The 14,246-nt window shown below is 36.4% G+C and overlaps 1 protein-coding gene across 1 annotated transcript in view; it reads left to right on the top strand.

Annotated features, from left to right (window-relative positions):
- LOC311233451 (uncharacterized protein) overlaps positions 1 to 13,992 on the top strand; it is a gene marked incomplete at its 3' end in the record, with an annotated part of 84,491 nt that extends 70,499 nt beyond the window's left edge. The window contains exons 6-7 of the mRNA XM_084320418.1: positions 9,585 to 12,974; positions 13,945 to 13,992. Coding sequence (XP_084176544.1) covers positions 9,585 to 12,974; positions 13,945 to 13,992 — 3,438 coding nt within the window. The remainder of the gene's footprint in view (positions 1 to 9,584; positions 12,975 to 13,944) is intronic.
- Between the last annotated feature and the right edge of the window lie 254 nt (positions 13,993 to 14,246).

The following is a 14,246-nucleotide window of genomic DNA, read 5'->3' as shown; positions in this document are numbered from 1 at the left end:
AATCTGACACCCAGAAACAATTTGACACACTAGACCAAGAAAAACAAGAATTAGAAAAGGAAAAAGAACGACATGAAAAGCTCAGGAACGAGATGGAGGCAGAGAGGAACGACCTTGAAAGATTCAACAAGATAATGAACAAAGAAAAACTGGATTTGGAATTGAAGGAATCTGACACCCAGAAACAAATTGACACACTAGACCAAGAAAAACAAGAAATAGAAAAGGAAAAAGAAAGACTGGACGTGATAAAGGTTGAGCTACAAAAGATATCAGACAACAACGAAATGGTCCTCGATGACATAAGTAAAGAGAAGGAGAGCTTAAATTATTTGACTGTACATGTTCAAAGTGAAAAGGAAGAACTTGAGAACTTTGAAAAGATTGTTTCCCAGACAAAGAAAGACCAAGAACTCATGGATGATGACATCAAAAGACAAACACAAGAACTGGAATGTTTCAGGAAGGATGTAATGCAAAAGAAAGATGAGATTGACGCTTCCATGGAAAGCTTAACTAGAGAGAAAGATCACCTTGAACAAAGGAAGACTTTCATGGACCTTGAGAGGAAAACAATTGATGATGACATTATAAGACAAATGGAGCAATTACAACTAAAAAATGAAGACATGCAAAGACTAAGATCAGCATTGGAACACGAGTGTGATGAACTCAATACAAAGAAAGAGAAGTTGGATGCTCATCTTGAACTTACACACAGAGAGAAGGAAGATCTATCAAGATTGAAGTCTGATATAGCATCAAAGACACAAGAACTTGAGAATGAATGGATCCAGAATTCTGTGTTGGAAAAAGAACGACTTGAAAAGCTCTGGAACGAGATTGAGGCAGAGAGAAATGACCTTGAAAGATTCAACAAGATAATGAACAAAGAAAAACTGGATTTGGAATTGAAGGAATCTGACACCCAGAAACAATTTGACACACTAGACCAAGAAAAACAAGAATTAGAAAAGGAAAAAGAACGACATGAAAAGCTCAGGAACGAGATGGAGGCAGAGAGGAACGACCTTGAAAGATTCAACAAGATAATGAACAAAGAAAAACTGGATTTGGAATTGAAGGAATCTGACACCCAGAAACAAATTGACACACTAGACCAAGAAAAACAAAAAATAGAAAAGGAAAAAGAAAGACTGGACGTGATAAAGGTTGAGCTACAAAAGATATCAGACAACAACGAAATGGTCCTCGATGACATAAGTAAAGAGAAGGAGAGCTTAAATTATTTGGCTGTACATGTTCAAAGTGAAAAGGAAGAACTTGAGAACTTTGAAAAGATTGTTTCCCAGACAAAGAAAGACCAAGAACTCATGGATGATGACATCAAAAGACAAACACAAGAACTGGAATGTTTCAGGGAGGATGTAATGCAAAAGAAAGATGATATTGATGCTTCCATGGAAAGCTTAACTAGAGAGAAATATCACCTTGAACAAAGGAAGACTTTCATGGACCTTGAGAGGAAAACAATTGATGATGACATTATAAGACAAATGGAGCAATTACAACAAAAAACTGAAGACATGCAAAGACTAAGATCAGCATTGGAACACAAGTGTGATGAACTCAATACAAAGAAAGAGAAGTTGGATGCTCATCTTGAACTTACACAGAGAGAGAAGGAAGATCTATCAAGATTGAAGTCTGATATAGCATCAAAGACACAAGAACTTGAGAATGAATGGATCCAGAATTCTGTGTTGGAAAAAGAACGACTTGAAAAGCACAGGAACGAGATGGAGGCAGAGAGAAATGACCTTGATAGATTCAACAAGATAATGAACAAAGAAAAACTGGATTTGGAATTGAAGGAATCTGACATCCAGAAACAAATTGACACACTAGACCAAGAAAAACAAGAATTAGAAAAGGAAAAAGAAAGAATGGATGTGATAAAGATTGAGCTACAAAATACATCAGGCAACAACGAAATGGTCCTCGATGACATAAGTAAAGAGAAAGAGAGCTTAAATTATTTGGCTGTACAGCTTCAAAGTGAAAAGGAAGAACTTGAGAACTTTGACATTATTGTTTCCCAGAAAAAGAAAGACCAAGAACTCATGGATGATGACATCAAAAGACAAACACAAGAACTGGAATGTTTCAGGAAGGATGTAATGCAAAAGAAAGATGAGATTGACGCTTCCATGGAAAGCTTAACTAGAGAGAAAGATCACCTTGAACAAAGGAAGACTTTCATGGACCTTGAGAGGAAAACAATTGATGATGACATTATAAGACAAATGGAGCAATTACAACAAAAAAATGAAGACATGCAAAGACTAAGATCAGCATTGGAACACGAGTGTGATGAACTCAATACAAAGAAAGAGAAGTTGGATGCTCATCTTGAACTTACACACAGAGAGAAGGAAGATCTATCAAGATTGAAGTCTGATATAGCATCAAAGACACAAGAACTTGAGAATGAATGGATCCAGAATTCTGTGTTGGAAAAAGAACGACTTGAAAAGCTCTGGAACGAGATCGAGGCAGAGAGAGATGACATTGAAAGATTCAACAAGATAATGAACAAAGAAAAACTGGATTTGGAATTGAAGGAATCTGACACCCAGAAACAAATTGACACACTAGACCAAGAAAAACAAGAATTAGAAAAGGAAAAAGAACGACATGAAAAGCTCAGGAACGAGATGGAGGCAGAGAGGAACGACCTTGAAAGATTCAACAAGATAATGAACAAAGAAAAACTGGATTTGAAATTGAAGGAATGTGACACCCAGAAACAAATTGACACACTAGACCAAGAAAAACAAGAAATAGAAAAGGAAAAAGAAAGACTGGACGTGATAAAGGTTGAGCTACAAAAGATATCAGACAACAACGAAATGGTCCTCGATGACATAAGTAAAGAGAAGGAGAGCTTAAATTATTTGGCTGTACATGTTCAAAGTGAAAAGGAAGAACTTGAGAACTTTGAAAAGATTGTTTCCCAGACAAAGAAAGACCAAGAACTCATGGATGATAACATCAAAAGACAAACACAAGAACTGGAATGTTTCAGGGAGGATGTAATGCAAAAGAAAGATAAGATTGACGCTTCCATGGAAAGCTTAACTAGAGAGAAAGATCACCTTGAACAAAGGAAGACTTTCATGGACCTTGAGAGGAAAACAATTGATGATGACATTATAAGACAAATGGAGCAATTACAACAAAAAGATGAAGACATGCAAAGACTAAGATCAGCATTGGAACACGAGTGTGATGAACTCAATACAAAGAAAGAGAAGTTGGATGCTCAACTTGAACTTACACACAGAGAGAAGGAAGATCTATCAAGATTGAAGTCTGATATAGCATCAAAGACACAAGAACTTGAGAATGAATGGATCCAGAATTCTGTGTTGGAAAAAGAACAACTTGAAAAGCTCTGGAACGAGATTGAGGCAGAGAGAGATGACCTTGAAAGATTCAACAAGATAATGAACAAAGAAAAACTGGATTTGGAATTGAAGGAATCTGACACCCAGAAACAAATTGACACACTAGACCAAGAAAAACAAGAATTAGAAAAGGAAAAAGAACGACATGAAAAGCTCAGGAACGAGATGGAGGCAGAGAGGAACGACCTTGAAAGATTCAACAAGATAATGAACAAAGAAAAACTGGATTTGGAATTGAAGGAATCTGACACCCAGAAACAAATTGACACACTAGACCAAGAAAAACAAGAAATAGAAAAGGAAAAAGAAAGACTGGACGTGATAAAGGTTGAGGTACAAAAGATATCAGACAACAACGAAATGGTCCTCGATGACATAAGTAAAGAGAAGGAGAGCTTAAATGATTTGGCTGTACAGCTTCAAAGTGAAAAGGAAGAACTTGAGAACTTTGAAATAATTGTTTCCCAGAAAAAGAAAGACCAAGAACACATGGATGATGACATCAAAAGACAAACACAAGAACTGGAATGTTTCAGGAAGGATGTAATGCAAAAGAAAGATGAGATTGACGCTTCCATGGAAAGCTTAACTAGAGAGAAAGATCACCTTGAACAAAGGAAGACTTTCATGGACCGGGAGAGGAAAACAATTGATGATGACATTATAAGACAAATGGAGCAATTACAACTACAAAATGAAGACATGCAAAGACTAAGATCAGCATTGGAACACAAGTGTGATGAACTCAATACAAATAAAGAGAAGTTGGATGCTCATCTTGAACTTACACACAGAGAGAAGGAAGATCTATCAATATTGAAGTCTGATATAGCATCAAAGACACAAGAACTTGAGAATGAATGGATCCAGAATTCTGTGTTGGAAAAAGAACAACATGAAAAGCACAGGAACGAGATGGAGGCAGAGAGAAATTACCTTGATAGATTCAACAAGATAATGAACAAAGAAAAACTGGATTTGGAATTGAAGGAATCTGACATCCAGAAACAAATTGACACACTAGACCAAGAAAAACAAGAATTAGAAAAGGAAAAAGAAAGAATGGATGTGATAAAGATTGAGGTACAAAAGACATCAGACAACAACAAAATGGTCCTCGAGGACATAAGTAAAGAGAAGGAGAGCTTAAATGATTTGGCTGTACAGCTTCAAAGTGAAAAGGAAGAACTTGAGAACTTTGAAATAATTGTTTCCCAGAAAAAGAAAGACCAAGAACACATGGATGATGACATCAAAAGACAAACACAAGAACTGGAATGTTTCAGGAAGGATGTAATGCAAAAGAAAGATGAGATTGACGCTTCCATGGAAAGCTTAACTAGAGAGAAAGATCACCTTGAACAAAGGAAGACTTTCATGGACCGGGAGAGGAAAACAATTGATGATGACATTATAAGACAAATGGAGCAATTACAACTACAAAATGAAGACATGCAAAGACTAAGATCAGCATTGGAACACAAGTGTGATGAACTCAATACAAAGAAAGAGAAGTTGGATGCTCATCTTGAACTTACACACAGAGAGGAGGAAGATCTATCAAGATTGAAGTCTGATATAGCATCAAAGACACAAGAACTTGAGAATGAATGGATCCAGAATTATGTGTTGGAAAAAGAACGACTTGAAAAGCTCAGGAACGAGATGGAGGCAGAGAGAAATTACCTTAAAAGATTCAACAAGATAATGAACAAAGAAAAACTGGATTTGGAATTGAAGGAATCTGACACCCAGAAACAAATTGACACACTAGATCAAGAAAAACAAGAAATAGAAAAGGAAAAAGAAAGACTGGATGTGATAAAGATTGAGCTACAAAAGACATCAGGGAACAACAAAATGGTTCTCGATGACATAAGTAAAGAGAAAGATAGCTTAAATTATTTGGCTGTACAGCTTCAAAGTAAAAAGGAAGAACTTGAGAACTTTGAAATGATTGTTTCCCAGAAAAAGAAAGACCAAGAACTCATGGATGAAGACATCAAAAGACAAACACAAGAACTGGAATGTTTCAGGAAGGATGTAATGCAAAAGAAAGATGAGATTAACGCTTCCATGGAAAGCTTAACTAGAGAGAAAGATCACCTTGAACAAAGAAAGACCTTCATGGACCGGAAGAGTAAAACCATTGATGATGACATTAAAAGACAAATGGAGCAATTACAACAAAAAGATGAAGACATGCAAAGACTAAGATCAGCATTGGAACACGGGTGTGATGAACTCAATACAAAGAAAGAGAAGTTGGATGCTCATCTTGAACTTACACACAGAGAGAAGGAAGATCTATCAAGATTGAAGTCTGATATAGCATCAAAGACACAAGAACTTGAGAATGAATGGATCCAGAATTCTGTGTTTGAAAAAGAACGACTTGAAAAGCTCTGGAACGAGATAGAGGCAGAGAGAGATGACCTTGAAAGATTCAACAAGATAATGAACAAAGAAAAACTGGATTTGGAATTGAAGGAATCTGACACCCAGAAACAAATTGACACACTAGACCAAGAAAAACAAGAAATAGAAAAGGAAAAAGAAAGACTGGATATGATAAAGATTGAGGTACAAAAGACATCAGACAACAACAAAATGGTCCTCGATGACATAAGTAAAGAGAAAGAGAGCTTAAATTATTTGGCTGTACAGGTTCAAAGTGAAAAGGAAGACCTTGAGAACTTTGAAATGATTGTTTCCCAGAAAAAGAAAGACCAAGAACTCATGGATGAAGACATCAAAAGACAAACACAAGAACTGGAATGTTTCAGGAAGGATGTAATGCAAAAGAAAGATGAGATTAACGCTTCCATGGAAAGCTTAACTAGAGAGAAAGATCACCTTGAACAAAGAAAGACCTTCATGGACCGGAAGAGTAAAACCATTGATGATGACATTAAAAGACAAATGGAGCAATTACAACAAAAAGATGAAGACATGCAAAGACTAAGATCAGCATTGGAACACGGGTGTGATGAACTCAATACAAAGAAAGAGAAGTTGGATGCTCATCTTGAACTTACACACAGAGAGAAGGAAGATCTATCAAGATTGAAGTCTGATATAGCATCAAAGACACAAGAACTTGAGAATGAATGGATCCAGAATTCTGTGTTTGAAAAAGAACGACTTGAAAAGCTCTGGAACGAGATAGAGGCAGAGAGAGATGACCTTGAAAGATTCAACAAGATAATGAACAAAGAAAAACTGGATTTGGAATTGAAGGAATCTGACACCCAGAAACAAATTGACACACTAGACCAAGAAAAACAAGAAATAGAAAAGGAAAAAGAAAGACTGGATATGATAAAGATTGAGGTACAAAAGACATCAGACAACAACAAAATGGTCCTCGATGACATAAGTAAAGAGAAAGAGAGCTTAAATTATTTGGCTGTACAGGTTCAAAGTGAAAAGGAAGACCTTGAGAACTTTGAAAAGATTGTTTCCCAGAAAAAGAAAGACCAAGAACTCATGGATGATGAAAACAAAAGACAAACACAAGAACTGGAATGTTTCAGGAAGGATGTAATGCAGAAGAAAGATGAGATTGAGGCTTCCATGGAAAGCTTAACTAGAGAGAAAGATCACCTTGAACAAATTAAGACTTTCATGGATCGGGAGAGGAAGACAATTGATGATGACATTATAAGACAAATGGAGCAATTACAACTAAAAAATGAAGACATGCAAAGACTAAGATCAGCATTGGAACACAAGTGTGATGAACTCAATACAAAGAAAGAGAAGTTGGATGCTCATCTTGAACTTACACACAGAGAGAAGGAAGATATATCAAGATTGAAGTCTGATATAGCATCAAAGACACAAGAACTTGAGAATGAATGGATCCAGAATTCTATGTTGGAAAAAGAACGGCTTGAAAAGCTCTGGAATGAGATCGAGGCAGAGAGAAACTACCTTGAAAGATTCAACAAGATAATGAACAAAGAAAAACTGGATTTGGAATTGAAGGAATCTGACACCCAGAAACAATTTGACACACTAGACCAAGAAAAACAAGAATTAGAAAAGGAAAAAGAAAGACTGGATGTGATAAAGATCGAGGTACAAAAGATATCAGACAACAACAAAATGGTCCTCGATGACATAAGTAAAGAGAAGGAGAGCTTAAATGATTTGGCTGTACAGCTTCAAAGTGAAAAGGAAGAACTTGAGAACTTTGAAATAATTGTTTCCCAGAAAAAGAAAGACCAAGAACTCATGGATGATGACATCAAAAGACAAACACAAGAACTGGAATGTTTCAGGGAGGATGTAATGCAAAAGAAAGATGAGATTGACGCTTCCATGGAAAGCTTAACTAGAGAGAAAGATCACCTTGAACAAAGGAAGATTTTCATGGACCGGGAGAGGAAAACAATTGATGATGACATTATAAGACAAATGGAGCAATTACAACTAAAAAATGAAGACATGCAAAGACTAAGATCAGCATTGGAACACGAGTGTGATGAACTCAATACAAAGAAAGAGAAGTTGGATGCTCATCTTGAACTTACACACAGAGAGAAGGAAGATCCATCAAGATTGAAGTCTGATATAGCATCAAAGACACAAGAACTTGAGAATGAATGGATCCAGAATTCTGTGTTGGAAAAAGAACGACTTGAAAAGCTCAGGAACGAGATGGAGGCAGAGAGAAATGACCTTGAAAGATTCAACAAGATAATGAACAAAGAAAAACTGGATTTGGAATTGAAGGAATCTGACACCCAGAAACAAATTGACACACTACACCAAGAAAAACAAGAAATAGAAAAGGAAAAAGAAAGATTGGATGTGATAAAGATTGAGCTACAAAAGACATCAGACAACAACAAAATGGTCCTCATTGACATAAGTAAAGAGAAGGCAAGCTTAAATGATTTGGCTGTACAGCTTCAAAGTGAAAAGGAAGAACTTGAGAACTTTGAAATAATTGTTTCCCAGAAAAAGAAAGACCAAGAACTCATGGATGATGACATAAAAAGACAAACACAAGAACTGGAATGTTTCAGGAAGGATGTAATGCAAAATAAACATGAGATTGACGCTTCCATGGAAAGCATAACTAGAGTGAAAGATCACCTTGAACAAATGAAGACTGACATGGACCGGGAGAGGACAACAATTGATGTTGACATTCTAAGACAAATGGAGCAATTACAACAAAAAGATGAAGACATGCAAAGACTAAGATCAGCATTGGAACACGAGTGTGATGAACTCAATACAAAGAAAGAGAAGTTTGATGCTCATCTTGAACTTACACACAGAGAGAAGGAAGATCTATCAAGATTGAAGTCTGATATAGCATCAAAGACACAAGAACTTGAGAATGAATGGATCCAGAATTCTATGTTGGAAAAAGAACGACTTGAAAAGCTCAGGAACGAGATGGAGGCAGAGAGAAATTACTTTGAAAGATTCAACAAGATAATGAACAAAGAAAAACTGGATTTGGAATTGAAGGAATCTGACACACAGAAACAAATTGACACACTAGACCGAGAAAAACAAGAAATAGAAAAGGAAAAAGAAAGACTGGACCTGATAAAGATTGAGCTACAAAAGACAGCAGACAACAACGAAATGGTCCTCGATGTCATACGTAAAGAGAAGGAGACTTTAAATGATTTGGCTGTACAAGTTCAAAATGAAAGGGAAGAACTTGAGAACTTTGAAATGATTGTTTCCCAGAAAAAGAAAGACCAAGAACTCATGGATGATGACATAAAAAGACAAACACAAGAACTGGAATGTTTCAGGAAGGATGTGATGCAAAATAAACATGAGATTGACGCTTCCATGGAAAGCATAACTAGAGTGAAAGATCACCTTGAACAAATGAAGACTGACATGGACCGGGAGAGGACAACAATTGATGTTGACATTCTAAGACAAATGGAGCAATTACAACACAAAAATGAAAACATACAAAGACTAAGATCAGCATTGGAACACGAGTGTGATGAACTCAAAACAAAGAAAGAGAAGTTGCATGCTCATCTTGAACTTACACACAGAGAGACGGATGATCTATCAAGAATGAAGTCTGACATAGCATCAAAGACACAAGAAATTGAGAGTGATTGGATCCAGAATCTTGTGTTGGAAAATAAACGACTTGAAAAGCTCTGGAACGAGAGCGAGGAAGAGAGAAATTACCTTGAAAGATTCAATAAGATATTGAACAAAGAAAAACAGGATTTGGAGTTGAAGGAATCCGGCACCCAGAAACAAATTGACACACTTGACCAAGAAAAACAAGAATTAGAAATGGAAAAAGAAACACTGGACATGATCAAGATTGAGCTACAAAAGAAGTCAGACAACTATGATATTGTTCTTGAGGACATGAGTAAAGAGAAGGAGAGCCTAAAGGACTTGGCTGACCAGGTTCAAAATGAAAGGGAAGAACTTGAGAATTTTGCAAGGATTGTTGCCCAGAAGAAGAAAGAACAAGAACTCATGGATGCTGACATCAAAAGACAAACACAAGAACTGGAATGTTTCAGGAAGGATGTAATGCAGAAGAAAGATGAGATTGACGCTTCCATGGAAAGCTTAACTAGAGAGAAAAATCATCTTGAACAAAGGAAGACTTTCGTGGGCTGGGAGAGGACAACAATTGATGATGACATTATGAGACAAATGGAGCAATTACAACTAAAAAATGAAGACATGCAAAGATTAAGATCAGCATTGGAACATGAGTGTGATGAACTCAATTCAAAGAAAGAGAAGTTGGATGCTCATCTTGAACTTACACACAGAGAGAAGGAAGATCTATCAAGATTGAAGTCTCATATAGCATCAAAGACACAAGAACTTGAGAATGAATGGATCCAGAATCTTCTGTTGGAAAAAGAACGACTTGAAAAGCTCTGGAACGAGATCGAGGAAGAGAGAAATTACCTTGAAAGATTCAATAAGATATTGACCAAAGAAAAACAGGATTCGGAGTTGAAGGAATCCGGCACCCAGAAACAAATTGACACACTTGACCAAGAAAAACAAGAATTAGAAAAGGAAAAAGAAACACTGGACATGATCAAGATTGAGCTACAAAAGAAGTCAGACAACAATGATATTGTTCTTGAGGACATGAGTAAAGAGAAGGAGAGCCTAAAGGACTTGGCTGTCCAGCTTCAAAGTAAAAAGGAAGAACTTGAGAACTTTGACATTATTGTTTCCCAGAAAAAGAAAGACCAAGAACTCATGGATGATGACATCAAAAGACAAACACAAGAACTGGAATGTTTCAGGAAGGATGTAATGCAAAATAAACATGAGATTGACGCTTCCATGGAAAGCTTAACTAGAGAGAAAGATCACCTTGAACAAAGGAAGACTTTCATGGACCTTGAGAGGAAAACAATTGATGATGACATTATAAGACAAATGGAGCAATTACAACTAAAAAATGAAGACATGCAAAGACTAAGATCAGCATTGGAACACGAGTGTGATGAACTCAATACAAATAAAGAGAAGTTGGATGCTCATCTTGAACTTACACACAGAGAGAAGGAAGATCTATCAAGATTGAAGTCTGATATAGCATCAAAGACACAAGAACTTGAGAATGAATGGATCCAGAATTCTGTGTTGGAAAAAGAACGACTTGAAAAGCTCCTCAACGAGATGGAGGCAGAGAGAAATGACCTTGATAGATTCAATAAGATATTGAACAAAGAAAAACAGGATTTGGAGTTGAAGGAATCCGGCACCCAGAAACAAATTGACACACTTGACCAAGAAAAACAAGAATTAGAAAAGGAAAAAGAAAGACTTGAAGTGATCAAGATTGAGCTACAAAATAAGTCAGACAACAATGATATTGTTCTTGAGGACATGAGTAAAGAGAAGGAGAGCCTAAAGGACTTGGCTGTCCAGGTTCAAAATGAAAGGGAAGAACTTGAGAATTTTGCAAGGATTGTTGCCCAGAAGAAGAAAGAACAAGAACTCATGGATAATGACATCAAAAGACAAACACAAGAACTGGAATGTTTCAGGAAGGATGTAATGCAGAAGAAAGATGAGATTGATGCTTCCATGGAAAGCATAACTAGAGTGAAAGATCACCTTGAACAAAGGAAGACTTTCATGGACCTTGAGAGGAAAACAATTGATGATGACATTATAAGACAAATGGAGCAATTACAACAAAAAAATGAAGACATGCAAAGACTAAGATCAGCATTGGAACACGAGTGTGATGAACTCAATACAAATAAAGAGAAGTTGGATGCTCATCTTGAACTTACACACAGAGAGAAGGAAGATCTATCAAGATTGAAGTCTGATATAGCATCAAAGACACAAGAACTTGAGAATGAATGGATCCAGAATTCTGTGTTGGAAAAAGAACGACTTGAAAAGCTCCTCAACGAGATGGAGGCAGAGAGAAATGACCTTGATAGATTCAATAAGATATTGAACAAAGAAAAACAGGATTTGGAGTTGAAGGAATCCGGCACCCAGAAACAAATTGACACACTTGACCAAGAAAAACAAGAATTAGAAAAGGAAAAAGAAAGACTTGAAGTGATCAAGATTGAGCTACAAAATAAGTCAGACAACAATGATATTGTTCTTGAGGACATGAGTAAAGAGAAGGAGAGCCTAAAGGACTTGGCTGTCCAGGTTCAAAATGAAAGGGAAGAACTTGAGAATTTTGCAAGGATTGTTGCCCAGAAGAAGAAAGAACAAGAACTCATGGATAATGACATCAAAAGACAAACACAAGAACTGGAATGTTTCAGGAAGGATGTAATGCAGAAGAAAGATGAGATTGATGCTTCCATGGAAAGCATAACTAGAGTGAAAGATCACCTTGAACAAAGGAAGACTTTCATGGACCTTGAGAGGAAAACAATTGATGATGACATTATAAGACAAATGGAGCAATTACAACTAAAAAATGAAGACATGCAAAGACTAAGATCAGCATTGGAACACGAGTGTGATGAACTCAATACAAATAAAGAGAAGTTGGATGCTCATCTTGAACTTACACACAGAGAGAAGGAAGATCTATCAAGATTGAAGTCTGATATAGCATCAAAGACACAAGAACTTGAGAATGAATGGATCCAGAATTCTGTGTTGGAAAAAGAACGACTTGAAAAGCTCCTCAACGAGATGGAGGCAGAGAGAAATGACCTTGATAGATTCAATAAGATATTGAACAAAGAAAAACAGGATTTGGAGTTGAAGGAATCCGGCACCCAGAAACAAATTGACACACTTGACCAAGAAAAACAAGAATTAGAAAAGGAAAAAGAAAGACTTGAAGTGATCAAGATTGAGCTACAAAATAAGTCAGACAACAATGATATTGTTCTTGAGGACATGAGTAAAGAGAAGGAGAGCCTAAAGGACTTGGCTGTCCAGGTTCAAAATGAAAGGGAAGAACTTGAGAATTTTGCAAGGATTGTTGCCCAGAAGAAGAAAGAACAAGAATTCATGGATAATGACATCAAAAGACAAACACAAGAACTGGAATGTTTCAGGAAGGATGTAATGCAGAAGAAAGATGAGATTGATGCTTCCATGGAAAGCATAACTAGAGTGAAAGATCACCTTGAACAAATGAAGACTGACATGGACCGGGAGAGGAAAACAATTGATGATGAAATTATAAGACAAACGGAACAATTACAACAAAAAATTGAAGACATGCAAAGACTAAGATCAACATTGGAGCATGATTGTGATGATCTCAATACAAATAAAGAGAAGTTGGATGCTCATCTAACCCTTACACACAGAGAGAAGAAAGATCTATCAAGAATGAAGTCTGACATAGCATCAAAGATACAAGAAATTGAGAATGAATGGATGCAGAATATTGTGTTGGAAAAAGAACGACTTGAAAAGCTCAGGAATGAGATCGAGGCAGAGAGGAAGGATCTTGAAAGACTCAACGAGATAATGAACAGAGAAAAATATGATTTAGAGTTGAAGGAATCTGACACACAGAAACAAATTGACACACCAGACCAGGAAAGAGAGAGGGAAGATCTTGATAGAGTGACCAAGATAGAAAATGAAGGGACACTCATCTTGGACTTAAGGAAGCCTGACAGCAAAAAATACATTTCAGAACCTGAAAAAGGCATGTCAGTTGTGGAAAAATATAAAGAGAGCTTGAAAATGGTTCAGGTCAATACACAAAACGAATATCTGCTTCAATTCACAACGAAGCTGGAAAGAGAACAAGAAGAAATCAATACATTCAAAAGCAAGATTGCTGCTGTTATGGTTGATCTAGAGGAGAAAACTACAGAGTTGGAAAGAGATAGAGTTGAAGTTAAAAAGCTAACTGCTGATCTGAAAGAAAAAGAACAACATTTGAAGGAGAACATTGATAAGATGAAAGATAACCTTGAACAAATCAAGATTGACATTTTAGTAAAGAATGAAGATATGGAAACGAAACTGAAAATACTTATTGTCAAAAACAAAGAGTTGGACATTTCCCTGGCAGATGTCACCCAACAAGCAGAAGAAATACAAAATCAAAGAGATGAAATAACAAGCCGAAAACAAAGATTTCAACATGAAAAGGATGAATTTGAAGACACCAGGAAATTGAAAAACGCTGAGGCTGAAAGATTAAGTCAAGAATCTGAAAAGCAAATGGCCAAACTGAAAGAGGAAGAAAAATCTATCCTGGAAAATATGAGTCAAATTAAAGACTATATAATGCAGATGAATACAGAAATAGAACAACAGAGAGAGGCCATCAAGAGAAATATGGAAGATATAAATTACAGAAGGAAAGAGCTG

Source organism: Notolepis coatsorum (assembly GCF_963971535.1).
Source record: "Notolepis coatsorum genome assembly, chromosome: 8".
In the NCBI taxonomy this organism is placed as follows: Eukaryota; Metazoa; Chordata; class Actinopteri; order Aulopiformes; family Paralepididae; genus Notolepis; species Notolepis coatsorum.
The sequence above is the reverse complement of the archived record's forward strand: the minus strand, read 5'-3'. Positions and strand labels throughout refer to the sequence as shown.